The sequence below is a fragment of the Mycothermus thermophilus genome (assembly GCF_041956435.1).
Source record: "Mycothermus thermophilus strain CBS 625.91 unplaced genomic scaffold VTJ04scaffold_3, whole genome shotgun sequence".
NCBI lineage: Eukaryota > Fungi > Ascomycota > Sordariomycetes > Sordariales > Chaetomiaceae > Mycothermus > Mycothermus thermophilus.
This window is the reverse complement of record NW_027191429.1, coordinates 1,562,121-1,586,783: the sequence shown is the minus strand read 5'-3', so window position 1 is coordinate 1,586,783 and position 24,663 is coordinate 1,562,121. Positions and strand designations below refer to the sequence as shown.

The 24,663-nt window shown below is 56.2% G+C and overlaps 7 protein-coding genes across 7 annotated transcripts; all 7 read left to right on the top strand.

Moving 5' to 3' along the window:
- Nucleotides 1-1,327: 1,327 nt before the first annotated feature.
- Nucleotides 1,328-2,801, top strand: VTJ04DRAFT_4681 (uncharacterized protein; the record flags this gene model as incomplete). The annotated part of the gene is made up of 4 exons (XM_069362715.1): nucleotides 1,328-1,746; nucleotides 1,839-2,070; nucleotides 2,150-2,386; nucleotides 2,469-2,801. The coding sequence occupies 4 exons, from the start codon at nucleotides 1,328-1,330 to the stop codon at nucleotides 2,799-2,801; spliced, it is 1,221 nt and encodes a 406-aa protein (XP_069219634.1).
- An 8,015-nt stretch (nucleotides 2,802-10,816) lies between these two features.
- On the top strand, nucleotides 10,817-11,784 carry VTJ04DRAFT_4680 (uncharacterized protein; the record flags this gene model as incomplete). The annotated part of the gene is made up of 2 exons (XM_069362714.1): nucleotides 10,817-11,007; nucleotides 11,604-11,784. 2 exons carry the CDS (start codon nucleotides 10,817-10,819, stop codon nucleotides 11,782-11,784), a joined length of 372 nt encoding a protein of 123 aa, XP_069219633.1.
- Nucleotides 11,785-11,852: 68 nt separating this feature from the next.
- VTJ04DRAFT_4679 (uncharacterized protein) lies at nucleotides 11,853-14,327 on the top strand (the record flags this gene model as incomplete). The annotated part of the gene is made up of 3 exons (XM_069362712.1): nucleotides 11,853-12,425; nucleotides 12,500-13,971; nucleotides 14,066-14,327. 3 exons carry the CDS (start codon nucleotides 11,853-11,855, stop codon nucleotides 14,325-14,327), a joined length of 2,307 nt encoding a protein of 768 aa, XP_069219632.1.
- Nucleotides 14,328-14,824: 497 nt separating this feature from the next.
- Nucleotides 14,825-15,574, top strand: VTJ04DRAFT_4678 (uncharacterized protein; the record flags this gene model as incomplete). Its single annotated transcript, XM_069362711.1, has 1 exon — nucleotides 14,825-15,574. One exon carries the CDS (start codon nucleotides 14,825-14,827, stop codon nucleotides 15,572-15,574), a length of 750 nt encoding a protein of 249 aa, XP_069219631.1.
- Nucleotides 15,575-17,911: 2,337 nt separating this feature from the next.
- VTJ04DRAFT_4677 (uncharacterized protein) lies at nucleotides 17,912-19,836 on the top strand (the record flags this gene model as incomplete). The annotated part of the gene is made up of 2 exons (XM_069362710.1): nucleotides 17,912-18,081; nucleotides 19,158-19,836. 2 exons carry the CDS (start codon nucleotides 17,912-17,914, stop codon nucleotides 19,834-19,836), a joined length of 849 nt encoding a protein of 282 aa, XP_069219630.1.
- Nucleotides 19,837-19,860: 24 nt separating this feature from the next.
- VTJ04DRAFT_4676 (uncharacterized protein) lies at nucleotides 19,861-23,558 on the top strand (the record flags this gene model as incomplete). The annotated part of the gene is made up of 4 exons (XM_069362709.1): nucleotides 19,861-20,912; nucleotides 20,992-21,174; nucleotides 21,257-21,784; nucleotides 21,863-23,558. 4 exons carry the CDS (start codon nucleotides 19,861-19,863, stop codon nucleotides 23,556-23,558), a joined length of 3,459 nt encoding a protein of 1,152 aa, XP_069219629.1.
- Nucleotides 23,559-23,814: 256 nt separating this feature from the next.
- Nucleotides 23,815-24,573, top strand: VTJ04DRAFT_4675 (uncharacterized protein; the record flags this gene model as incomplete). The annotated part of the gene is made up of 2 exons (XM_069362708.1): nucleotides 23,815-23,980; nucleotides 24,407-24,573. The coding sequence occupies 2 exons, from the start codon at nucleotides 23,815-23,817 to the stop codon at nucleotides 24,571-24,573; spliced, it is 333 nt and encodes a 110-aa protein (XP_069219628.1).
- Between the last annotated feature and the right edge of the window lie 90 nt (nucleotides 24,574-24,663).

Here is a 24,663-nt window from a genome sequence, read left to right as displayed (position 1 = left end):
TCACCTCAGCTCAGCCCTTTACTTCAACCCTCAAGCTGGGCCTCACTCAGCCCAAGACATTGGACTCTACCTATGGGAAGAAGGACCGCCTTCCCGTCGAGTGTATTTTCCCCTTTCTTTTCCCCGGCACTCCCCCGCGCGTGGCTTCTGAGATTGCCGCGCTCCTGCATGCGGCGGTGGTTCCTTCCGTGCAGCTTTCGGCAGTCGTCGATTTCCTCTGCCGTCTTCGGCCGGCCTGCCGGGTTCTCCACAACTTCAGCGGGTGCTGAAGATCGTGGCCGATCGGATTGGCTGCTTTAGGGCCATTTCGGGGGCTGACAGGGCTGGCCAAGCCCCCCTTAGCTGCCCGCTGGAGCAAAACCACATCGGCATGAAACACACTCCGCTCAACCTTCACCATCTCAAAACATCAATTCCTCTTGAATTGCCGCTCCAGCGTGCCATCCATGCCGCGGGCGGAGGATTGTCGCCGCTCTCAGGGCCCATCCATCGGGCCGCAGTAAATTAAAAATGGCATTTGAGCAGAAACCACCCTCACAATTTCTCCATGCCTTCACGGCCCCCATGCGATTGCGTGCCCTCCTCTGCCTCTCTCCGCGATGCGGACCGCAGGCAAATCGCATGCACTTCTTGATTGCTGACGCCTGCAAGGGGCATTCCGGGCTCTTCCCCAAACTCCATCCGCCGGGTGCTTGCCGCCAACCAGAGCCATAGGAATGGAGGACCCTTTTGACAGCCGCCTTGTCCATGAGTGATACATGTGGATGCGTACAAACGCACGGCGGGCCTCCGAGGCTCGGGGCTCCATCCGAATTAAATAGGCAAACGCCGCAGACGGACGGGTACGTCCGTCGTCGATGTGAGCGGCTCGGAATGCCTCCGACTGTGCCGCGTGTCCACCCAGGAACAAAACTTGAGCAATCGGCCAGGAGGAGGGAAAGGCCTTTATCCATGCTTGAGATGAGCAACGCTCCGATTGCTTTATAGGCGGCGTGTAACCCATGCCGACACCATGGGACTGCCATTTTGGGGTTGTTCACCTGCTCGCCTTACCTCTCCTTGTTCTTAGGTTTGGTTGCCTTTCAAATATAAGCTTTAAGGTTCATCGTCTGGTGTACACCGAATCGGCCTTTGTTGTCATCCCTGGGGGCACCAAGAAGGCGGCGAGTGGTACCAAACCACCAAACCCCTTGATTTAAAAATCCACGCACTTCTTCTGTTGCCGTTATCGAGTTCGGTTTCGAGGTTAGGCTCGAGTCAATCGGCTAGCACCGAGTGACGGCGTTTTGCATCGCACCACACCACCAAGAATCCCATCCTCAACACCATGCACAAGTCCCATACCGTTGCCGCGGCTCTCGCCGCTGGCTTCCGCTTGGCAGCAGCCGCTCCTTGCCCAAGTGGTAATGCCGGAGCCCCATCCGCATCCGACTACCTCTGGGTTGCCAGTTATCCCATCATCTGGAACCAACAGGGCAAGCTCATCACCCTTCAACTCGACGGGTCAAACCTCAAGACGATCGACGCCTCGGATGCCTGCGGCACCCATCCTGCGTGGGTAACTCAAGCCGGCGACACTCTCTACTGCGTCAACGAGTGGTGGGGTGGTGCAAATGGCACACTCTCGACCTTGAGCGTCGGCAGCGACCTGAGCCTCACGAAGCTGGGCGAGGCTAAGACTCTTCCTGGGCCGGTGAGCACGGCTCTTTATGGCAAAGATGGCCATGGTCTGGCTGTCGCCAATTAGTGAGTACATGCATATATAATACCAAACTTTGGAACCAGCTCCTTGGGAAGAGCTTGGCGATTGGTCCCAGCGGTGCTAACCACTTCCCCAGCGCTGGAAGCGGTATCAACGCCTACAACGTCGAGGATCCGTCGGCCATTCAGTTGCTCCAGACCGAATATTATGGTTCTCCTGGCGACAACCAGCCGTCACCCCAGGATGTGGCGCATCCTCACCAGGCAGTCGTTGATCCTACGGGAGAGTTCCTTGTCTTTCCCGATCTGGGTGCCGACAGGATCCGCGTTTTCAAGGTGAACCAAGAGACGCTCGCGCTCGAGACCAAGGTGCGTCACGTGCTTCCACTTTCCCCAGTTCCCTGTGAAGTAAACCATGGTTTGGCCCTGAGAGCTAACCCCAGGATAGGAGGGTTTCGTGTATCCGCCAGAGGAGCGTGGCACTGGCCCTCGTCATGTCGTCTTTTACAAGGCCGGCGACAAGACCTTCCTCTACGTCGCCTGCGAGCTCAAGAACCTCGTCCAGGGTTTCGCCGTCGAATACTCGGATGGTGATTTGAAGCTCACCCGTATCTTTAACACCACCACTCACGGTGATGATAAGCCACTTCCTGCCGGCACCACGGCTGCCGAGATCCTCCTCTCTGTAAGCAGCCCCTGCTCAATGAGGTGGTTTACACATGCACAGAACTCAAAAAACTGACACACTTGCCCCTCCTTGCCAACAGCCGGACAACAAGTTCATCACGGTGTCGTCGCGCAACGAAAAGTCCCTCGAGTTCACCCTCGCCGACGGCACCACCGTGGCCTCGGACCCCCTCGTCACATTCAAGATCGACCCGGCGTCGGGCGCCCTGGAATTCGTCCAGGAGGCCCCCGCCGGCGGCGTCAACCCCCGCCACTTCTCGTTCAACAAGGACGGCACCCTCGTCGCCAGCGCCCTGCAGTCCGACAGTCGCATCGTCGTCTTTGAGCGCGACGTCGCGACGGGCAAGATCGGCAAGGCCATTGCCGAGGGCAACGTCGAGGGATTCCCCAACTTTGTCATCTTCAAGGAGTAAATACCGGGGGCGGTGCTCATGCACTTTTTGAGATCGGATCTTCTGGGTTTTTTATTCCTTCGTTGTTCATAGAGTTCTGCTTGTAGCGACCAACGGTTTTTGCCAGGTGGTTGGGGAAATGCCACTGGAGTGGTTCAGATGTCGATCTCTTCCATCTTAGTTACTTAGCTCCAATACCTGCCGTGTCAGTGCACTTGGTACGGGCATACGTAGGGGGTTGTTGACCGCTATGATCACCCCCGAGAAATTATACGTTATGCAACGGATTCCTTCCCCCTTGCATCCACGCGGAATCTCCCACCCCGCAATTCCCGTCCTCAGATCCTCCACCTCCACTAGTGCTGCTTCACCTTTCGGCGCTCCACCGTGCTGGGGGAAGCATCCCGAAGCACAACGGCACTGCATTGCGACGACAGACGGGACGATGGTAGGTCGATCGGTGTCACTCGGCGGCATTTGCCCCAACCCCATCCATTCATTGCATTCCATCCGTCCTCTCTCATCTCACAGTTATCGCGACCGTGTTGTGTTCTGTCTATTGCAGCATACGTTGGTATTGCAGCGATACAACCCCCGCCTCTTTGTGAGATCATGCGACAATTCCCCGCTATTTGAAGAGGAGGAGAGTCAATGCGTCACCCGTACTCCGTAGGCCGAGTTGCCCATCTGGGTACTGGGCGGTCCTAGATCCGGGCGAACGAGTACGTATCATAGAGTAACAGTGCAACGGTGTCTACTTCTCTGTAGGCAGATACCTGCTGAAACGTCAGCTCACTTGTCTGAGTACACCGTGGAGCATTGAATGGGTGGATTCCTGGCAGTCTATAAGGCCGAGCGCGCTCCGGAGCCGAATCCCGTGCAGGCCCCGCACCGAGCCGCATCCTCACCCGAGGCGAAGCGAGTTCTCCGGCTTCTCCACACTCCCGGCGCTCTGCCCTGGCCTCCCCACATCTCCGCATCCAACCGGAGAGGTCCGGGAAACGCAACCCGGTCTCTCTTCATTCTGCCAAAACATGACTTTGGATATCGCCGGCCTTTCACGATACAAATTGAGTTGGTGTTTTTGATTGTGACTAACAATTGAGATAATGGAAAAGGGAGATCATTGAACGCGGCATGATCCCCTGGCATGGAGGAAGGAGAACGGTCAAATGAAGTAGGACTCAAACTTGACATATTCACAAAGACGATGACACCTGACTACGGTATCTCTATCATTGCATAAATCTACACTTTGTATGCTACGCACTAGACAGTTAAGCATGATCGTCCTCTTCCCGCTCTGTGTGTTCCCGGTAACTAGTATGAGGTACTCTGTAACCTGCAATGAGACAACCCACCTCCACTGCTCGGCCCGTTCGACCGTCAGCTCCTGAGCGGACGTCACTGATTCCTCGGAATCCAGCAACTAACAGATACTATGTACGTATACTGATCAACGACAAACACTTTGAAACCCCCACATTTGCGCTGCCCGGGTTTCGATCGTCCGGCGTCCTTGAACCGGCTGGCCCTAGCGCAACTCAAGGCATGCCAAGGGGCCCAAGCCCGGGGGCCCAAATGGGATGTGGAATCTGCGGTAATCTCTTCTCCCCCTATTCTTTACCCCATCATCAAATATCAATGATTATTCTCGAAGTTCATGTTGCTTCTCTCTGACTCTGCATCTTCGAGCAGGAATCTCCTCCAATTCCATCCCCTCCTTTCACCAATGCCCAAAACTACGTAATCATCACGTACTCCTGCGCACTGCCCGCCTCGGGGTACGCCTTTCCCATTACGGATAATCGAGATGCTACATGCCTCTCAAAGAAGGAAATTGGTAGTCTCGAAACGAGACGCGAGGTGACCCCCGATCCGACGTCTTTCCTTCTCGAAGAGTTCAAGAGAGAGACCCTTTGATGTGGTCGTCTATCTACGGAGCGAGGCATGCAGGCGCGGCAATTCCCTCGCGTCTGCACTCCGGTGTCAAACTTTGGTGGGCTAGTGAGTCGGTAAGTCTGTACGTCGTACCTCGTTTCGCTTGAGGGAGCCCCGGCCAGCGCGCGAGGTTGCCGTCGGTAGGGCAGAGGCACGTACGGTAGCATTCACACATTGACAGGAGCGGGAAGTGGAGAGAGCTTTTTGTTGGATCCAGGCAAGAGGCGAGAATGGTGTTCCGCGTTCGGCGTGGCATGAGCGGGAGTGTTGGTGTTGGTTGTATGAGAGAGGTATGGAGTACGGATGAAGCACTACTTGCATGGTGTTCGGTTCAGAAATATGGGGACTCGCTCTCAGGCTTCGTCCATGTGCGGAGCGGTGCGGGGCATGTTGGTAGAACATTCTGTCCTCTAACCTATGTATGTATGATGTATTACTTCACATTAAATACGAAGGTTTGGTTGTTGTGTTTGACCCTGACATTCAGGGAGTTCAGACTGTTCGTCCTCACGCGTCGCATACTCGGTGGCTAGGCGATACCGCCAAATCCAACCTACCAGTTATCTGATCCATGGGTAGATCGCTTCCTGTGCGTAGTCCTTCATGGACAGAAATATCCTACTATACACTCTCGTGCAGATCCCCTCACCACCCCTCACTCACTGAGCTGGTCTCCTTCCCCATCTTCGGGAACCCCCCCCCCCCCCCGCAGCGCCCCTCGGACTGCTCTGCTATGTCTTGAGAGCGGGGAAGCACCTTGTTGTGAAGAGAAGCCGGAGAGGAAATGGAGACATCTCAGGGGAGCGGATGAGAGCTCGGACGTAACGACCCAAGGTTGGCTGGTGGCGATGATGATGAATGGGTCAGGTAGGTAGCAGTCAGGGAAGTGGATGTGTGGATCTCTCTGTCTGCTGTAGGTATCTGCCCATGCCTGCCGCCAGAAAAGTCAGCAGAGAAAGTTAAGGTGGGCGTTTTCCACGAGCATAGGGTGTCGTCGGCCACCGAGGAGGTGGCCAACCCGACCCCATGACAGTTGTGGGCTGGTGGATGGATGGATGACTCGTTCGAGGCGTGGTTGGGTTGACAGCCCTGGCATGAGAAATCTGCAACAGGATCAAGAAAGCAAGAGGGCTTGTGTGTTGTCAAAAAGAACGGTAATCAAAGCCGAAGCTAACGGACTGGCGAGGCCGAAGCGAAGTACCCCGAACCGTGGTTCAAACCGGGTCCAGAGCTGCGGGGCTTTATGAATTGTGTTTGTCTTGTTGGAGGGGAGCGGTGGAGGACTACGCATGTATGTAGGCCCAGATCGACAAGCAGCGTTAATTCCAGCTAGTAGGTATAGGATTTGCTTTGTGCGATTACCCTGACTTAACGGAAAGCTTCGGTTGTGGACAAGACTGAGGGTCTGATCATCTTCTGGGATGCTGAACCTCTACCCGTTTTGTCGCCTCACAGAACCTTTTCGTCTCTCCCACCCCGAGGCCTGTCGGCAGTCGACTTCTGCAAGCAACATCTGCTAGGCGTCCGTGCCTCATGACGTCTTGGCAGTATGTGACAGCCGGTGTCTGATGCTACCTACAGAAAGGTATGTACACTCACAACCCCTGGCGATGGTGGTGCACATGGGGTCGGCGAAGCGTCCAGACCAGGGATACATGAGATCAAGGTTATCACCGAAGTTTACTCGGTACGGAACAGACCATCAGCTGTGATGTAGGTATGTATTTGGGACGTGGCGCCAATGTCGGTATATACATACACAATACACAATTAAAATTCGCTTCCCCGTAAGCTTTACGTGAACATCGCCCCAGCTCATCTACTCCGTAGACTGGGGACTTCTCCACCAAGGTCAGGAATAGCATCAAGTGGTGGAGATGGAGACAAGGACATAGGCCGCACAGCTGAACTAGGATGTCTGTGCAGATACTAGAGGGCCTCATGAAGATATGCGAGGAGCAAATGTAAAGATGCAGGGCCGAGCCCCGTGGCCCGTGGAATTCCTGCAAGACGTCGCACGTGCTTTCGATTTGAGGGCAAGAAGAATCGCAGGGACTCGTAGGAGTTCATTGACAGCTTTCTGCGACTCTCCAGCTGTGGCAAGTTGTTGATGGAGGCCTACACAATAAAACACGCCTCAGTATAGGTAGCTGATGGTGGCGTGTGTCGATTAATAACGAGCCGCGTCGAGCGTTCAAGTCCCATGACCGCCGAGCCTTCGGCTACGATTCGGCTACCCTGGCGCCCACGGATGGCCGCGGGACGCGGATGGACACCACAGTTCCCAGGAGTTCGGGTTGCCGCGCGAGGCTACGGTGAGGTTCGCCTTCACCCGTGATGAGATCAAAGTCCACGCTTTCTTTGCTCCGCAGGACCCTGCGGGACGGGTGACAACCCAGTAAAGACTTTGGTTCGCTGAAGGCATCAAGTCGTCTGGAGGATGTCAGTAATTTCGTCTGTAGCCGTGCGTGAGACCAAGCCAGACTAATCAGAGAATCGGCACATCTCGGCTCCGTCTTGTCGTCCAGCTTGACGAAACGGAGATTTTTGTTGCTGACGGAGGATGGATTCATAATTCGCAAGACTTGCTTGCTTGGTTTGGTTGTTGGGCAGCACAGCAGGCCACGACTGCACGACACGCAAAAGAGTGACAAGAAGGAGCAGAAAAGGCGTGTGGTGGTTGGGTGGTAGTTGATGAAAGCTTCAAGCTCGAACTGGTATTCGGACCGAGAAGCCTGCGAGGTTGTCCAGTCAGAATTGAGTCAGGAAAGCCGCGTCCCAGAAGCCCCAACGCTCGGCTGCACGGCTGCGAGGGGGTCGCACGTGCGCCTTGCCCAGAAGGGAATGAGCCCGTCTCGAACGTTGCGGGTGGCGCCAAACCGTTGGTGGCGTCAAGCCACAAACTGACAGCTGCAGAAAGCCACACCCGCTCCCAGTTGGGGCAAACGCCGGCACCATGATCCAGATCAGGTATGGCTGGGTCTTGGCAGAGATGGATTTCATGGGGACCCCTTGGGCCTCCATTCCTTCCTCCCAACCCTGGCGCGAGGTGGCACAATGGAACACAGGAACCTTGTCTCGACTGGAGGCACACTCTCCCATGCTTTCAAAAGGCCTGGGAAAGAATGCCAAAAGGCTGGCTGGAGGACTCCAGCCCTGGAGGTCCCCGTTTCCGATGGATGGTCAACGAGGCGGCACGGGAGTCTGTGCCCATGCCCTCGCGAGATTATGTTGCTGAACCTGCCTGAATGGCACCAAGCGTCACCAGCAAAGGACCAGCATACCTAGTAGGTTCTCCGTGGGTACATACCTGGTTGTTGAGAGGGGAAGACTTATCAAACCCGGAAGTTCCAAGATTCCATTGGCATGGCACGACCGACCTGAGGATCCAACGGGCTTCTTCGCTGTATCGATGCTCGGCTCCCGTCCTCTAACCTGGCGTCCAAGCCAATGGAAGTCTTCATCGCAGGTGAAGCGAACGCCTCATCTATCAAACCATCAGCTCTTCCAGCTCTTGGGGAACTCATTTCTGCACGCAATATCCGCATGCTTGAAATAGGACGCGGCATGGCAGAAGCCTTGGGAGCCGCGTGCGGCTCGCTGGCACCGGTGGCAATCGAGTGGACCGCCGAACGCTCACGGGACTTCCCATGCAGAGACGAGAAAGGAAGGAAGCTGAAGCTGCTTTTGACGAGACAACACTTTTTTTGGCGCCGATTGACCTGCCACGATCCATAGCCTGCCGTGTACGACGCAACGCAGATGGAGGCGCGCGCGGCTTTCATTCACATGACTCTTGGCTTGTCATATCGTCCTGCATCTCCGCCCCGTAGCTGGCAACTACGGGCACGGCAGTCCTGGGGCGAGTGTGCCCGGACCCGAAGACGACGGTGAGTTGACCTGGACCTGGCCTCCTCACACGACGGCGCCATCCATCACGGCAGCGCCAGTGGAGCCAACACTCGCCGAGCAAGAGCTGATCTACTGCCCACGGAATACTGTGCACCTGCACCGTATCCTGAGGTCGAACTTGTTGGGGCTTTACAAGTTCCTCCGACGCTCAACGCCAAGCAAAAGTTTATCAACCGATGAAGGACGTACTTCGTGCTGGCGCTTGAACGCCACTTTCATGCTATCATTGGAGCATGGTGTATGACTTCGCAGACAAGTAGTGTATAATCGTTTACCGACTTGTTCTCGCCGCAAGGTTTGTGTCGCATCACAGTCGCCGGGATCCGGGCGGGCGCCCGGAGGACACGCCAATAGGCAATCAGAGCGGTGCGGTGTGGGGTCACGAAGGGCTTCTCGAAGACTTCCCCTTTCTCTTTGGTGTGTTGACACCCATCCTTGGACGCTGCGCCTGCGGGGACGTCGATGCAGGAGGGCTGACGTGGTTTGATGGCCAAGAGACTGCGAGAGTAACAACTCTGGCAGCTGCCGGATTTATGCTAAATTGCCTATCCGCGAGGGCCGCCAAAGCCTCACGAGAGGGGAAGTTCTTGTGCATCCCAAACTTAGAAGTCTTTTTATAATACACAGCAAGGCCACATCAACTCGTCAAGAGACGAGTTGGAGATGGCATGGTTGCATGGTCGGTTATGTGTCTTGACGGAATATGTGCTTCGCAGTTAGGAACTCTCCAACCTAATGCCTTGGACATCTTGTCTCCAGGGTGTGGATAAGTCTTTGAATTCGATGTCTGTGATCGGCGGCTTTGGGTAATCGAGGTTGTTGTGTCAGCGGGTCTCTAGTTGGCTTCAATTTGCGGGTAGCGTTGGTGAATGGAGACAAACACAATCCGAGGATCAACCTGATAACCAGGGCACCCGAGCCCCAGGCCAAGGATCGTGTCTCACTGCGCTCCGTAGCGTACGGTGTAGTACCTGGTCTGTTCTGGACATGTTCCTGTCGTCCGACGGCCACACTTCGTCTTCCAGGTTGGAGGTAGGGTCGCCGTGATGAGTGTCGACTACTGGTACATACCTGGTAACCTTGGTTGACAGGCATGCAAACAAGATGCGGGTCCTTTTCAGGAAGCTTCAGTGACCAACTCCTGTGCCGAAGTTCGGGATGTTTCCGCCCTCGAAGATTCAACGGTTCGCGGTTCAGGACCTCAGCCACTCTTGTACTCTTGTGATGGCTCATCCACCGTGGGCATGTGCCATGAATGGCCCCGCTCTACTAGATCCCACACTGATGCACAGGAGGACACATGACAAGTTGACCGTCGTTGATGAATAAGGAATGCCAACGTGCCGCGGAACAGCGGGCAACTTGAGGCGGCGCGGTGATGGCGTGTGGATGTCAGTCATAGCGCACCTAGTCGGGCACTGCACATCATCATGCAAGTCGTGGGCATCCGAGGATGTCAAGCACCTGCATCAATTCAGGGAAAGGGATTCAAGCTTGCTGCGTCACCTCGAGGCAGGTAGGGGCAGATCGCAGCTCATTGAAGGTGCAAGAGGCGGATGGGAAGCTTCCACCTCCATCATGTCGAGTCCCGTCTCGCCTGCCGAGCATCGACGGGATTCGATGTGAAGCAGCCAACCTAGGCAGGATCAACACAACATCCATTGGATGGAAGGGCTTGCAAGAGTTGACCGCTGGGAGAGTTTGGAGTCGAGACCCACCCCCGCGTTTTCCGGTTGCATGTCCTACCCCCTTCATCTCACTTCTCCGCAACTGACCCACAATCCGCCGTCTTTGGTTGTCCAGTTCTCTGCGTAAGAACGGGAGCAAAGAGTGCTTGTTGTCGGTCATCAGTTTGCTCATCAGTCGGGGGGGATCGCCGGTGAAGGGCATGACGGGGATTCTCCACGGGCGGGCTCGTCATGCAGCACCTGTGTAAGGTACTACACCGCACTCGGCCCCATGCCAGAGACGAACAGGGCCTGGGACACCACCGCTACACCATAACACTGCATCAACAGATTGAGAGGGCCCAGCTCAACCAGACTCCACGGCCTTAGGGACCCATCTTACGCGCGCTCGAGTCGCAACTCGGGCACGGCGGACCCCAAGCCAGCAACGCAAGATGCAGCAGAGAAAAAGCGACATTGAAGGCACCCCACAACGCGCTGTCTCCTCAAGAGTCCATGCAACCTTGGACCGCCCTGACCAGGGTTCTCGTCCACCCAGAGCAAGACATCTCCTCACCAGTCGGCACTAGCGCAGGGCACCCCTGCCGTTCGCTGGCACCGTCCCGCCCTCCGTTAACTGTGTGGCTGACAACTCTCGGACGGCCCAGGCAGATCTGGGATCCCCGCAAAATCCCCCAGCCCGTGGCGTAACGGTTTTGGCATTGGCAGAGGCGGGCAGAAGGACGCACAGAAGAGCAAAAGTCCTCGGGGCTTCCGGTCACCGCACCTGACACACACCAACGCCATCCCCTGGGCGTGACTAGCGCAGGACAAGAGGTCACCTCGACAAGCACAAGTGGGACGGGTTTTGAACAAGTCACGGCCTGGAAGTGGACGGAAGCGTACCGGAGTGTACGCCGTACACAGCCGTGTACGTTTTGTCTGTACGGAGAACGGATATTCCGTCCTCTTGCCACGACCGTGGACCTTGCGCCGCGCTCATACACACCTTGCTCGCACCCGGCACACCACATTGGGACCTCTTCCCACCCCCCTGCTCGCCGACCTGGGTTGCGTTGCGAGTCTTGTCTCTCTACGAGTGGAGTCCCCGGACTTGGTTTTTGGCCCCAGACAAGGCCGAGGGTCGCATCACCCCCAAGGCGGCACATATGAATCGTCCACCTGCCCGTTCCTAAGATCCAGAGGAGGCTTCCCACCTCTTCCCTCCCACGGCGCTGTCGTCGTGACGCACCTAGCAACGGGCCACTTGACATTCCTAGACATTGGAACACCCGTGCAACAGTACACAAAAGCGCGAGCAACGCAAGAGATTGCTCATCCCCCGCCCTCTCTGTCTCCCCAGGAGGAAAATTTGCCCCGCTGGCGGTTCGCCCGGTCCTGCTCTCGAACAAACGGGCCTCGAGATAATGCGACTTCGACTGCAAGCGACGAACGTTGAGATTTTCCGTGTCTACGGCGTGTGAACGAACACAACCTCTGGGACGAGGCAACTTTGGGTTTTCGTGGTGCAGAAGTGGTCACCACCTTTTGAATGGTTGTCGGTTGGGAGGAGATTCGGAAACGGGTCCGTGTCTCGCAAACCTCGTCGTCGCCTTTGGCGCAGCCCGTCGCGCCGCCCAGCATTGCTAGCAACAGCATGTCCCCGTCCTCCACCAGCGACTCACCACATTCGGCGACCGCCACGATGACGACTCCGGCAGCAGCCGCCAACGTCGTGCGGCCATACCCGCCGCTCCCGAACCGGGACTTTACCGTCGAGATCCCGCCCCAGATGCCTCCAGGCCCCAATGGCGCCAATACGCTCAAGTCACCAACTTCTCTCAAGTCAGCGGCTGCTGCCAATGCGGCTGCTGCTGCCGCTGCCGCCGCGGCCACGCGGCCCCCGAGTTTCAGCCGTGAAGGAATCCTCGGGGCAGCCCAAAAGACGAGGAACCTGTCTCAGCCGGCTGATAACCGGCCGGAGGCCATCGCCAATGGGATCCCCAAGCCTGCTACGACCACAACCACCACCACCACACCCACCACCGAAGAATCCATCAACCCCCTGAAGAGGAGAAACACGGACGCCACCGTGGATTATCCAAGGAGGAGAGCCACCATCGCTGTAGGTGAAATTTCCTTTCTTCGGGAGCTTCCCGGAGACTATTTGGATGCTTGATGTGCTGACACTGTTGGCAGTGCGAGGTGTGCCGGTCGAGGAAATCACGATGCGACGGGACGAAGCCGAAGTGCAAGCTCTGCACGGAGCTTGGTGCAGAATGCATTTATCGCGAGCCCGGTATTAAGCTGGATGCTGGTGATAAACTTATCCTAGAGCGTCTCAACCGGATCGAGAATCTGCTTCAGATGACACTTGTAGGCAATGGGAACGCTGCCGCCTTGAATCTGTCACACGATTCGCCGAACATGAGCAACGGAACGGCGCTGAGCGGCGACAATGGCATGATGATGCAGAGCGGGCCAAACAGCAACTTTGTCTCTGTCATCCCCAGTGGCGGCCTTGGGACATGGTCTGCGACTGCGACCAACAATATTTCGACGATGCCAAAGGTTCACACCAACGCTGCGCTGCACCTCTTGCAATGGCCGCTGATACGGGATCTGGTATCTCGGCCATACGACCCGCAAATCCTCCTGCAGCTTGAGATGGCCCGCGAGCCTCTCCACTCGCTAGCCAAGACGCCTTGCGTCGACCTGTCCAACACGAGCGCCTATATCGACGCCTATTTCGATCGCGTTAACATTTGGTATGCCTGCGTCAACCCTTACACGTGGAAGAGCCACTACAGGATCGCCCTGTCCAACGGTTTCCGCGAGGGCCCGGAGAGCTGCATCGTCCTGCTTGTCCTGGCTTTGGGTCAGGCCAGTCTGCGCGGAAGTATCTCGCGGATCGTCCCGCACGAGGATCCTCCTGGACTTCAGTACTTCACGGCTGCCTGGTCTCTGCTACCCGGTATGATGACATCCAACAGCGTTCTCGCCGCCCAATGCCACTTGCTTGCCGCTGCCTACCTCTTTTACTTGGTCCGACCTCTCGAGGCCTGGAACCTTCTCTGCACAACAAGTACGAAGCTGCAGCTGCTCCTCATGACACCGAACCGCGTCCCGCCCGACCAGCGCGAACTCATTGAGCGCATCTACTGGAACTCCCTCCTTTTCGAGAGCGATCTGCTTGCCGAGTTGGATCTCCCCCACTCCGGCGTGGTGGCATTCGAGGAGAACGTTGGTCTGCCCTGTGGGTTCGAAGGTGACGAGCAAGATGCTGTGGGCCGCGATGAACTGTGGTACTTCCTGGCCGAGATTGCCCTTCGCCGCCTGCTGAACCGCGTCAGCCAGCTTATTTACTCCAAGGACTCGATGGCTTCGACAACCAGCCTTGAGCCTGTCGTGGCCGAGCTCGACTTCCAGCTGACACAGTGGTACGAAAGCCTGCCGGTACCATTACAATTCCCCTTCACTCGGACGATGCTGCCGGACCCCGTCCAAACGGTGCTGCGGCTCCGCTTCTTCGCCTGCCGAACCATAATCTATCGCCCCTACATCCTCGCTGTGCTCGACAACGAGCAAGCTATTCTCGACCCGGCCGTTCGAGACGCCTGCACCAAGTGCCTAGAAGCCGCTATCCGGCAATTGGAACACATTACCGCTCAGTAAGTTTCCACATTCTTTTTTCTTTCAATACATCGCCGTATATTCCCATTGGCCGTTTTCCTTAATATACGCCATCTAACTAATTCGCCGCAGTCACGCCGGACATATGCCGTACTTATGGCAAGGCGCCCTCTCAATCGTGTCCCAGACGCTGCTGGTCATGGGCGCTACCATGTCGCCTTCACTATCTACCATTCTATGGAGCCTCGTGTCGCACCGCGAAGCCATCGACCAGATCATCAACGACGTGGTCATGGAGCTCGAACGCTACGCCGTCCTCTCACCTAGCTTGAGCCTCGCATCCGAAATTCTCAAGGAAGCCGAAGTTCGGCGCCGGACGTTCCTCAGCGGCTGATAGCCTTGACTACACGCACACGCATATCCTCAACGACATATTACCCTCTCTACGTAGTATCACCACACGATATTCCCCAAGCACGCATTCGACCCGAACGAATCCACGACGAACCATGCATGAACCGTGAGCTCACGGCAACATGTCCTGCCTCGCCTCGAATTTGCACCACGCTTCCGGTCTTCTGGGACAGACGACGATTTGCTGCATCACCAAAACGTCACGGCGGCCCACTGGTCGCCTATGGCGAGTCGCATGAAGCCGATGCATATCCGGTTCAGAACCGATCCCTTCCCGACTGGCACGCATGCAGGCACGAGGTATTTTCTTATCAGCGGACACTGGTCCCTCCCGATTCCGCGGCGATGCCAAGACTTCGGCGGCCACGGTGTGGCACCGTCTCCGAAATGTGCAACGATGTCCAGCAACATGTTCAGAACTCAGAAACGTGTGTTTGAAACGATCGTCATAACCCCATGCGAAAGGTCAAGACCGAAATGATCGTTGTTGCCGATCTGCACCGGGAGGCTCACTGTCCGAACCTCTCATGTTTGGCGGAATTCCTGCACGACCGTTGCGCCGCTTTCCTTGGATTGGGCAGAGGGAATCAAGCCAAAAAAATTCGGATTCTCTGGCTGCGAACATGCTCATTTAGGGAAAGGGAGGGTGCACTGCCCGCTGGACCATGGGGTTACACACCGGGCATTCGAGTCGAAAATCAGTCCTTTGGATTGGAGCGAAGGCTGGTTCTGGCTGGGGAGTTTCGGGCCGATATGCCGTGCCTCAGCACACCCTCCATACCTTTCCCCGCTCCCCGCATTCTGCTTCATCATGCCCTCCTCGATGGATCTGAGGTGAGGGAAATCACCCGACCGGAAGGGTATCGCATTTCTCTGTTCGGTTCGTTTTTGTCTTCTTCTGCGACATTTTGTTCTACTTTTTTGGTTTTCATGTGTGTTTTTTTTTTCCCTTTTTGTCTTGACAGCGTTGTTGGACATATCGAGGGAGGAGGCGAACAGGAGGGAGGGGGGATCTTAAAATTGGCAGGACACGGTTGCACACCACTACCTACCGTTGGGCGTTGGGAACAAATGCCTGTTATGGCCGGGAGGGAGGGAATATTTACTTCAGTTCTTGTCTACGCCATTTTGGATCACATGGAATTTAGGCTTTGTAGCATGTCTTGTTGGGTGGATATATCCCGGGGGACTGTAAGCATGAGATACCAACTTGCTCTAGGTACATAGTGTATAAGGCTTGGATTTACGGGATTTCTTGGTGGGAATTGTCCGTCAATGTTGTGAGAATTGCGTGGGTGTGTGAGAGAGAGGGGAGGTCACCGTTCCGAGTTTGAACAAACCCGCATCCTTCTAGAAGCACAACTCCTTTCCGAAGTTTACCGTTCAGCTGTTCCGTTTGTTTCGATGACACCTTAATCAACTGGGCAGCGACGGAGGAACCTGGTCTTTTGGTCCGGCTCTACCATCTTCCCTGAGTCTTGGTTTGCCTTGGTTTGCTTGCCTACAGGATCTATCTTACTGGCGTCGCCAAATACTACCATGCCTCTGTTTACCTTACAGTAGTCGCGGTTTGGCAGCGCCGGACTTTTCCAAGATAGCGTGGCATTGTCTTTGATTGCCTACCCGCACACAGTAACAACCAAACCCCTCACCCAACGTTTCGTGCCGATTACCTAGGTAGGGCCCAGGTTCGGGGGACGGGTGATTTAATTTATTTTGTATGGGACTGGGCTGGGGCTAGGTCTCTCGTAGATAGCTTGACTGCTACATTTATTGCGCAGCCAGAGCCACGTTCCCGCCCGTCGCCAGGATCTGGATCCTGTACTAATAGTTACTTCACCGTATCACGGTTGATGAAGGAGTTGTGCTTGACGTACTCCTATTTTTAGCGGTGGCCAGGTTCTTCAGTGGACCCTTCCTGATCAGGATGTTTCTTTTGCCCAAACCTGTTGTGAAGCCTTCGCTGGGATTCCTGTTTTGGGGAGGAGATGGATGGATTTGGGCGTGGTCGTCATAGCGAGCTACCAAACACCCTATGTGTGTCTCTTTTTCGGATTGCACAGTAATCCGTTGATACAATGCTATCTCGACCTCATCAACTCAGCAATTGCTCCCTCACTCCACAGCACTAATGTGTTGTTTGTATTCCACTGATCTGCTCGTAATCCTCGATACTTCGTATCAGCAATCAACGTTTAGTCTAATGTGCTGGTTGCGAATCATTACGGATTGCGCTGCCGGACACTAGAAAGAAACAGGACGCTCCGATTCGGACAAGCTTGGTAAGCCGGGTTGAGAACGTCACCGTGGCACTCGGAACAAAAGCCGAGACAGGTGTGGGATCTTGTACGCAATACGTACGCCAGTACTATAACGCCGTACCGAGAAAGACTCTCAGGATGACTGCCGTGGTTGAGGCTGCTTCTCCTAGACCACTTGGCGAGGGACATCAATTCATCCATGAAGTAACTTAGGCATGTAGTAAGGTACCTGAGGTTCATGCCAAGGGATTTTGAGTGCCCCATCGTCGAGGGAAAAAGACAGACATTCGGATGCTTCGTCGACCCGCGCCCGGTTTCAAGTGCCGAACCGTGCGGGAGGGATAAATCAGAGCAGGCAAGGTGAGCTGTCTCGGCACGTAGGGCAGACAGAGTCGCACAGTCTGGACCGACAAGATGGGTCAGGATTGGTGGAATTGAGGTTTACGGCAGCAGATTGAGTTGAAATGTGAAATAGCCTCCAATATCCTCTTCATTCGGCGTGTGCGGCGGCTCTTTTTGAGCTTCTCATCGACCTGAGCTCCCTAGGTAATTCAAGCGCGCGTATAGGAGAATGGAAAGGAAAGGAAAGATTTGATAACCTCGCAGACAAGGGGGCCGGGGGGGGGGGGGTAAAATGCGTTCTTGCATTGCTCTGAGCGAAGGTATTGGTACCTCTTCTGGAAAATGGCCAATTCAACACCACCTAGACGCCCGGGACGTTTGGATTTCGTGATGCCATGCCCGTGGAGGAAGGGGCATAGGTTTTGAGGAAGGAGCACTGCGGGACGGCCAGAAGTACCATCTGCTAGTGCACGCCAGATTTTTGTATGCAAAATCGATCCTGGCGACTAGCGTCTTTAAGAGAAGGTGCATGAAAGGGACGGGCAACTGCCCACACCATGATTTCATCTTGGACCGTGATGGCCTGCCCCAGTACCCGGCTTTCGGACAGTTTCACCAAGACTGTCTGATCCGACCAGAAGAAAACATTCAGGACAACCTCATCTAGACAGAGCTGTTCTTCCTCCTCGAGAAATACCAAATCGTTTCCAAGAAGCAACGGGAAGTCAGGTGACAGACATTTCAGTCAGTCGGTAGTTGAGAATTGATCCCGGGATCTTGCAAGCTGTATAACTTATCTTACCCAGCGTCGTGGAATGCACTCCCGCCTAAAGCCCTCGCTTTCTCATTGGACATCAAAATACGAGAGATGGCGCAATCCAACCACAACATCCGAGCAGGACATGGTTTGGACCCCGTTCCGCATAGAATTGGGAATCGGGAATGGGCCGATTGCCCTCGGATGTGGCGTACCTTGGCACGGAGCTTTTGGACATCTGGTTGGTGCAGACATGCGGGGTCCGGCACCCGATCGATCGGTCTCGGTGCCGGGGACGGCAGCTTGTGGAACCCGGGTTCGGGAGAGGACCGGATCGGAGATCGGAGACACGGCCAGGGCTGGAAGATCCATGTGTAAGCCCGGTCAAGGACCCATCTGGGTGAATCAACATTGCTGAGACACCACCTCTTAACTCTCGACACAAAGCGAGCGCCCTATGCATGCACCTGATTGGCAATTGAATCTCGCCAGCAAATACCAGCTATTATTCGTTTTCCTCCCCTGGCAGGATGTCCCGGTCATGTGGCAGTCGAGGAGGTCCTCAATGCGGATGGCGTCTGGAGAAGCGGGGGTTCCTGTTCTGAATTGCGGGGCAAGCAAAGAACCCCACGGCAGGGCGGGGCTCCTGCGCTGTCGAGTTCATCCCGTCTTGCCTGAGGCATCAATCTTCGAGCGAGAGACCAGCTCATGCCATGACTGCATTTTGATACACTCAGTGTTTCCCTTCAAGTATGATAACTTGATCTCCTTCACATTGACTGAGTACTCCAGATACTGGACCGATCTCGATGTGTCCTGCATGGCATGTAAATGGCAGAGATGGTCTACGTAAGCGGGGTGAGAAATTCCAGGTCTGTCACGTGAGAATCGCACCGACGAAGTGCCCGCCATCTTATTTTTTCTGGCTGGCTATTGGAGCACCCGCGCCAGTGTGCGGCGGCCACATCACGGGTCGAGGGAGGGCCTGCCAGTTCTGCAACCTCAGGGCCAGTTGTGGAAGGTTGACGCCAGCCCAGGTGTCTCAACCTGAGGTCAGCCCCCCGACTTTCCCTTGATTTGAGTGCCTGGGACCATTCACATTGATGTGAGCAAGGAAGGACGGGAGTCTAGCCTTGGCTGTAGAAATCGGGAGTGACAGATTCAACTGCAGTGCCGCGGAAGAGGGGAAACTCGAGTTGGACTTAACCCGTTCGGTTGGAAACTGCAGAGCTGCTCTAGTTTAGGGCAATCACGGAGCACAGCAGCACCACAGCGTCACCACTCACAGGGCCGCAGGTTGCACTTGCAGTTCCAAGTTGCGAAAGGCATTCCATCCATCCATTCCTGAGGTATTGGGGCATCTCTTGATCTCTCCTTCCTCCTTTCACCTCTTCACCTCTTCTCTTCACTGGACCTCATCATCCCGTTCCCATTCCCTACCTGATTCCAGCTTCACCACCTCCCCGCCATCTCTTCCGGGTTCTTCCACTTTTATCCCGCCCTCTCCTGTCGACTCAAGGCCCGTCGCTTCCCAACCCCCCTGGTCTGATCTGCGCGGGCTCCCTTGGTTCACGTCGTCAACTCAACAGCATCCCTCTCCCACCTTCCCGGAACCCCCGTCTCCATCGCGGCGCTGCCCAACTCCTCACTCTTCCCTTGCTCAGGCCCGCATCTGGATTCGACCCGACGACGCAGGACGAGCCGGGGCCGACTTCTCGCTTTTCTTCGACGGCCAGCCCGTACTCATTTTTTTCGGCTTTCCGCTGTGTGCTGGCAATGCACGACGAGCCTCGGCGAGTCCAATCGCAGCGGCTCTCTCTCTAGACCCGCCCTCGCCGGGCCAACCACGCTCAACCAGCTGTTCGGCAGCCCTCACATCTCGCCATTCTCCTATTTCCCCCCCTTCCACCCCCAAAACTCTCTGCTTCCACGCCCTTGCTGCCTGGCTGCAGTCCCAGAACCCACCAAGCGACCACCCCGACCCCCGGGCCCCCCGCATTGTTGACCTTGGGACCCCAGGCAAACGAGGCCCGAAGAGGCAGAGGACGAAGAGGAAGAAGAAGCGAAGCAGGGAAGAGGACGGCGAAACAAAGGCGACCGGTTCTCGAATGCTGCTCCCGCATCCCTGACACCGCTAGCTGGACACGGCACGAATGGCCGACCTCGACCAGAGGCAGAAGCAGCACCTCCGGGACAGACTGCGGCAGGAAGAACAGGGCGGACCCAGCACTTCTCGCCGGAAGAAGCACGAATACACAGACAGGTCGAAACAGCCGCAAACCTCAGATGATTGGCCACGGACCGGCGAGACACGCACTCGTGCCTCGCCTCGTTCCAGACGTCCGTCTAAAGATATAGACATGGATATTGTCGAGTCGTCAGAGGAGCCGGCCATGTCCAACGACCCGGACGACGACGACGACGAAAACGCCCGTCGCATTCCCAGGAGGAAGACCCAAACTCCCCAACGTCGACGACGACTCCGTCCTCGGCCCGCTAGTTCCGCCGACGACTCATCCTCTGAAGCCACAACCCCGGCCCACACCCCGCTGCGCTCCAGGCGTCAGCGTTCCCGCAAGGCCAGCACCGACATGCGGCTGCCCAACGGTTCCGTGCCCGTGCTCGACACGGTTCCCCATCGCCGCCCAACTTACACCATCGACAACGAGGACGACGACGACGACGACGACGACGACTCGATTGAAAACGCCCGCACCGCACGCTCTGGCCCTTCCCGCCCAGCTAGCCGTCAAACCATAGCTCGCCGCGAGCCCAGCGTTCACCGCTACCGTTCCACTCCTGAATCCCGCCGCTCCTCGAGAACCCGAGCCACCGGCACAGACGACGACGGCGCAGACACCGACGCTACCACGGATTCAGACGAGCAGATCATAAGCCGCAGCAAAAGGCCCCCGCCTATCCCCCCTGATCCTCCTGCTCCCGCTGTCCCACAACCCCCTTCCGCGCCCGGCATGCACAGCTCTCTCCAGGAACGCCTGAGCCGGCGTCCCGAAATGGTATACGAAGAGACGGAGGTCGACGCCAGATCGAGGTACGCCGCGTCAGTTGGTAGGCATCGTCGCTCACGGTCCCTTTCCCGGCCTCCCTCGAGCCGCCAGGACCAGTATCGCCGACCGAGAGATATCACGGTTTCTGGCCCGCCGAGTCTGGACGAGACGCGCCGCTCTCGCTCAAGATCTAAGAGGTACTTATTTTCCGCGAGCCGCTCATCGCTCATCGTCTTCGTCTCAGGGTTAGGTGCTAAACCTTCATTTCTGTTTCAGTGCCAGGCCGTCCGGAAGGAATTATGAATCTGATGTCTACGTCTCCTCGAGGCCGGCGTCCTCCTTCCACAGGCTTCACGCCGCCTCATCTTATAGCCTCGATTCCTCTGCAAAGCGTTCAACCTACTTTGCTCCCGATTTCCCTCCGCCCCGCACAGCGCGCCCAGAAAAGCCAGCCGAGCGGTTCGTGTTCTGCTTCCTCATTCCGACCATTTCCAAGTCGCAACCTTGCAAACCCTGTCCCATTCTAACCTTCCGTCTGCAGAACCACGGTGTGTGTGCTTTGCAGGAACCCGAACACTCCCGTGAGCCAGACGGCTAAGCTCAGGTGCTGCCACCGCATGTGCCATGGCTGCCTCCGAAAAGTCTTCAAACAAGCCTTAGCCGATCCTCAGCACATGCCGCCCAGGTGTTGCGACGACGCCATCGCAACAGAACATGTCGAGGGCCTGTTTGACTCAACCTTCAAGCGAGAGTGGCAGCATCGGTATCTTGAACATGCGAGTAGGGGCCGCCGTATCCAGTGCCCGTCACGCCGGTGCGGCGAGTGGATGCGGCCAACCGACGTTCACGCTGAAGCCGGCCGCTGGAAAGCTAGTTGCAGTGTTTGCGGCTACAGTATTTGCGGTGCCTGTGGTGGTCGTTGGCACTCCCAGTCCGAGTGTCCCCTAGCCGACGCAGCCGAAGCGCAGTCGTTTTCCGAGCGTGCGGCAGCTGCCCGGGAGAGTTGGCAACGCTGCCGGCGCTGTAAGAGCGCCATTGACATACGGGATGGTCGTAACCACGTGCTCTGGTCAGGCTCTCCCCATTATTGCTCTGCCGCTGCCGGTCATGACTTGGTCGCCGCGTTACTGACTAGATTGTTGTGTAGTCGCTGCGGTGCTGAGTTTTGCCTGGCTTGTGGAGCCAAGTGGAAAACATGCGACTGTCCGTCGACCCGAGCAGACGTTTTTGAGGCACCCGAGCCAGCCTCGCGCCAAAGTAATCCTTTTGCGACACGCCCGCCGTCCCCTCGCGACTACCGCTCCGATTTTGCTGCTCCTCCTGCGGCGACTGCTGTCGCCACATATGGGCGCGCCCGCCCTTCGAGCTACGAGGAAGACGCACTCCGGCGCATGCACGAACATCGGGAGGACCACCTCGCCCGGAGGATGCACTCATTCGATGCATTTGCCCACCATGGTAGCCACGCCGATTTCGGTAGGAGACGTGATGATTACTCCTTCGATTTGCCAGACCCTCGCGGCCGTCATCGTCTGGTATCAGGGCGGCGTTACAGTGGTGGTTCTTATGATGAGGATTATCACCGCCGCGCCGCCACTGTCGTTGCCCCGTCGCCTCCGCAACCTCCTCTCCCTGAAGCTCCCCCACCGCCTCGTTCAGCTTTTGAGCCCCCGTCACGGACCCCGAGATTTGACCGTTCGGTTTCCGCCCTGGATTATACCTCGCTTATGCGCAGGGGCCGCGACATACGCTACGCCTCGCCGGATCGATTAGATGAGTACGGGGCGGCAGAGAACCACACAACCGATAGGCGCCGCCGTCGTTCCCCAGACCCCTGGGAGGTCTTGTCTCAGGATCGTGCTCTTCGAGGCCGTGATAGGCGCCACACGTTCCCGTCCGAGTCGCGGCCAGCTTCCCCTGATCCATGGCAATTACCTACACGATATCCTTCACCAGAGAGGCCTACTCCGGCTCCGGAGGAGAGACACCGAGCTTCCTCTCCAGAGAGACGCCGGGCGAGTTCCCTTGAGCGACGCCGCCTTGCTGGACGCTTCTCCAAGGACAGCACAAGGCAAAGCCAAGCTGCGCCGTCCGTCCCCGTTGGCGCCCTAGGTGCTGCTGGAGCCGTGGGACCACTGACCCCGACACGCGTGCCCCCTTCACGTGCTGCAACGCACGTCGGTATCGCGATGCCCATGGCCCCTATGGCCCCTCCGATCCCTCATCCCGCTTCCCCGCCAATACAGTCGCTTAGAAGGCATCATACTATGGACGAGGACCTGTATCCGCCACCTCCCATGCCACCTGGACCGACAGATTGGTTTGGTCCGCCGCTTCCTCACGGTCATCCTCATCTCCACCCTCATGCGCACCCTCCGCCGCCAGGTATGCCAATGGGTCCAATGGGTCCCATGGGTATGGGGCCTATGGGACCTATGGGCATGATGCACCACCCAGGAGCTCCCCCGCCACCACCACCTGGCATGCATGATATGGTGCCTCCCGACATAGGGATGGGGATGGGCATGGCTATGGCTGGTGTTGGGCCTGGTGGCGTAATGGGAAACGGCCTCGGCCCTGGCGCCAACCCTAACGATCTCGCCCACCACAACGGAATGATGAACGGAGCCGGCATGCCTGCCAACGGTGGCTCTCCGCGCGCCCCGCATGTCAAGAGACGTCCGCCGCGCGAGGTCACTCGTGAGCACAGCAAGGTTGAGCCACCCAAGTCGTCAGTGCTTGCTGGTCTGACTGGGATGGGCCGCGGCATGCATCGTGTCTCGGAATGGGTGAATTACGTGGAGCCAGGGCCACCGGAGGATGGTGCTACTGTGGTTCATTAGGAGCCGAAGCCTGAGCCTGGGTGTTGTCTGTTTCTTCTTGTCCGACATTTACTGCTTTATCCTCGCTTTTTTTCCCCTTCTACTGGATTATCTACAGCTCTGGTTTGGATGGATTGATGGAGGGAAGGGAATATGCGTTTATCTTGGATCGATTTTCTCTTCCCCTCTCTGTTCTGCGAGTTTTTGGATTGACCGCATATTCATTCATTTGCTATCTCTCACTGACTTCACACTCTATCTTCTGTCTCTGCATTTCATGTCATATTGTTACATATGTTCACGCTGTCATGCCGTGTTTGTTACCTGCTGTTTTCATTGGACCCGAGAATGCGGGGAGGAAGGAGATAGGCTAGGTTGTCTTTTTGGGTTTCGAGTGTCGTTGGTTGACTTGTTTAACATGCCATTGGGGCGGAAAGCTGAGTGTGAGTGGAATCGAATCACTTGCGGAAGAGAATGATAAGGGAAGTACCCGAGGTTTCGGATGCTGGGAATGGCTTGGGCTGGATGAAAGTTATGAGTGACGATAATGACAATGATGAATTATGATCCGTAACCTCCATAGCGATGATTAAAACTGAATATAGTTTCTGGGATTTGATCATGACTATATTTCCGATGTTTTGTGATGCTCCATCAACGATAGTAGGTAGCCAGTCAGACTTCTTTCATGTATGACCAACATCGATCCTCAAGATGACGGACAAACCACGGTAACCCTACTCAGCTGAGCTGGAGGGAACTCGAGATCGAACACAGTGGACATCAGACAATTCCCCTTTGCGTTCCATGTTATCCCATACAAAGACGTGTATGCTAACCAACCCGACTCGGCCAACCAAATCCTTCAGACCCTGAAACGGTACCCAACGTCGCCCATGACCAACCAGATGACCAACCCAGAAAAGAGAACCAGTTGAGCCAAGCCTCCAAAAACACAAGTACGAACCACTCATCACTCACCACACAACGCAAGTGGTTGAGGCCAAGAATGAGGAAACTGGGGAAAAGAAAATAAGGGGGTATCAACACAAAACGGCGAAAAGACACGATAAACAAAGAAAAGGTTCCCAAAGACAAAAAACCAAACCAGCAACAACCCTCCCCC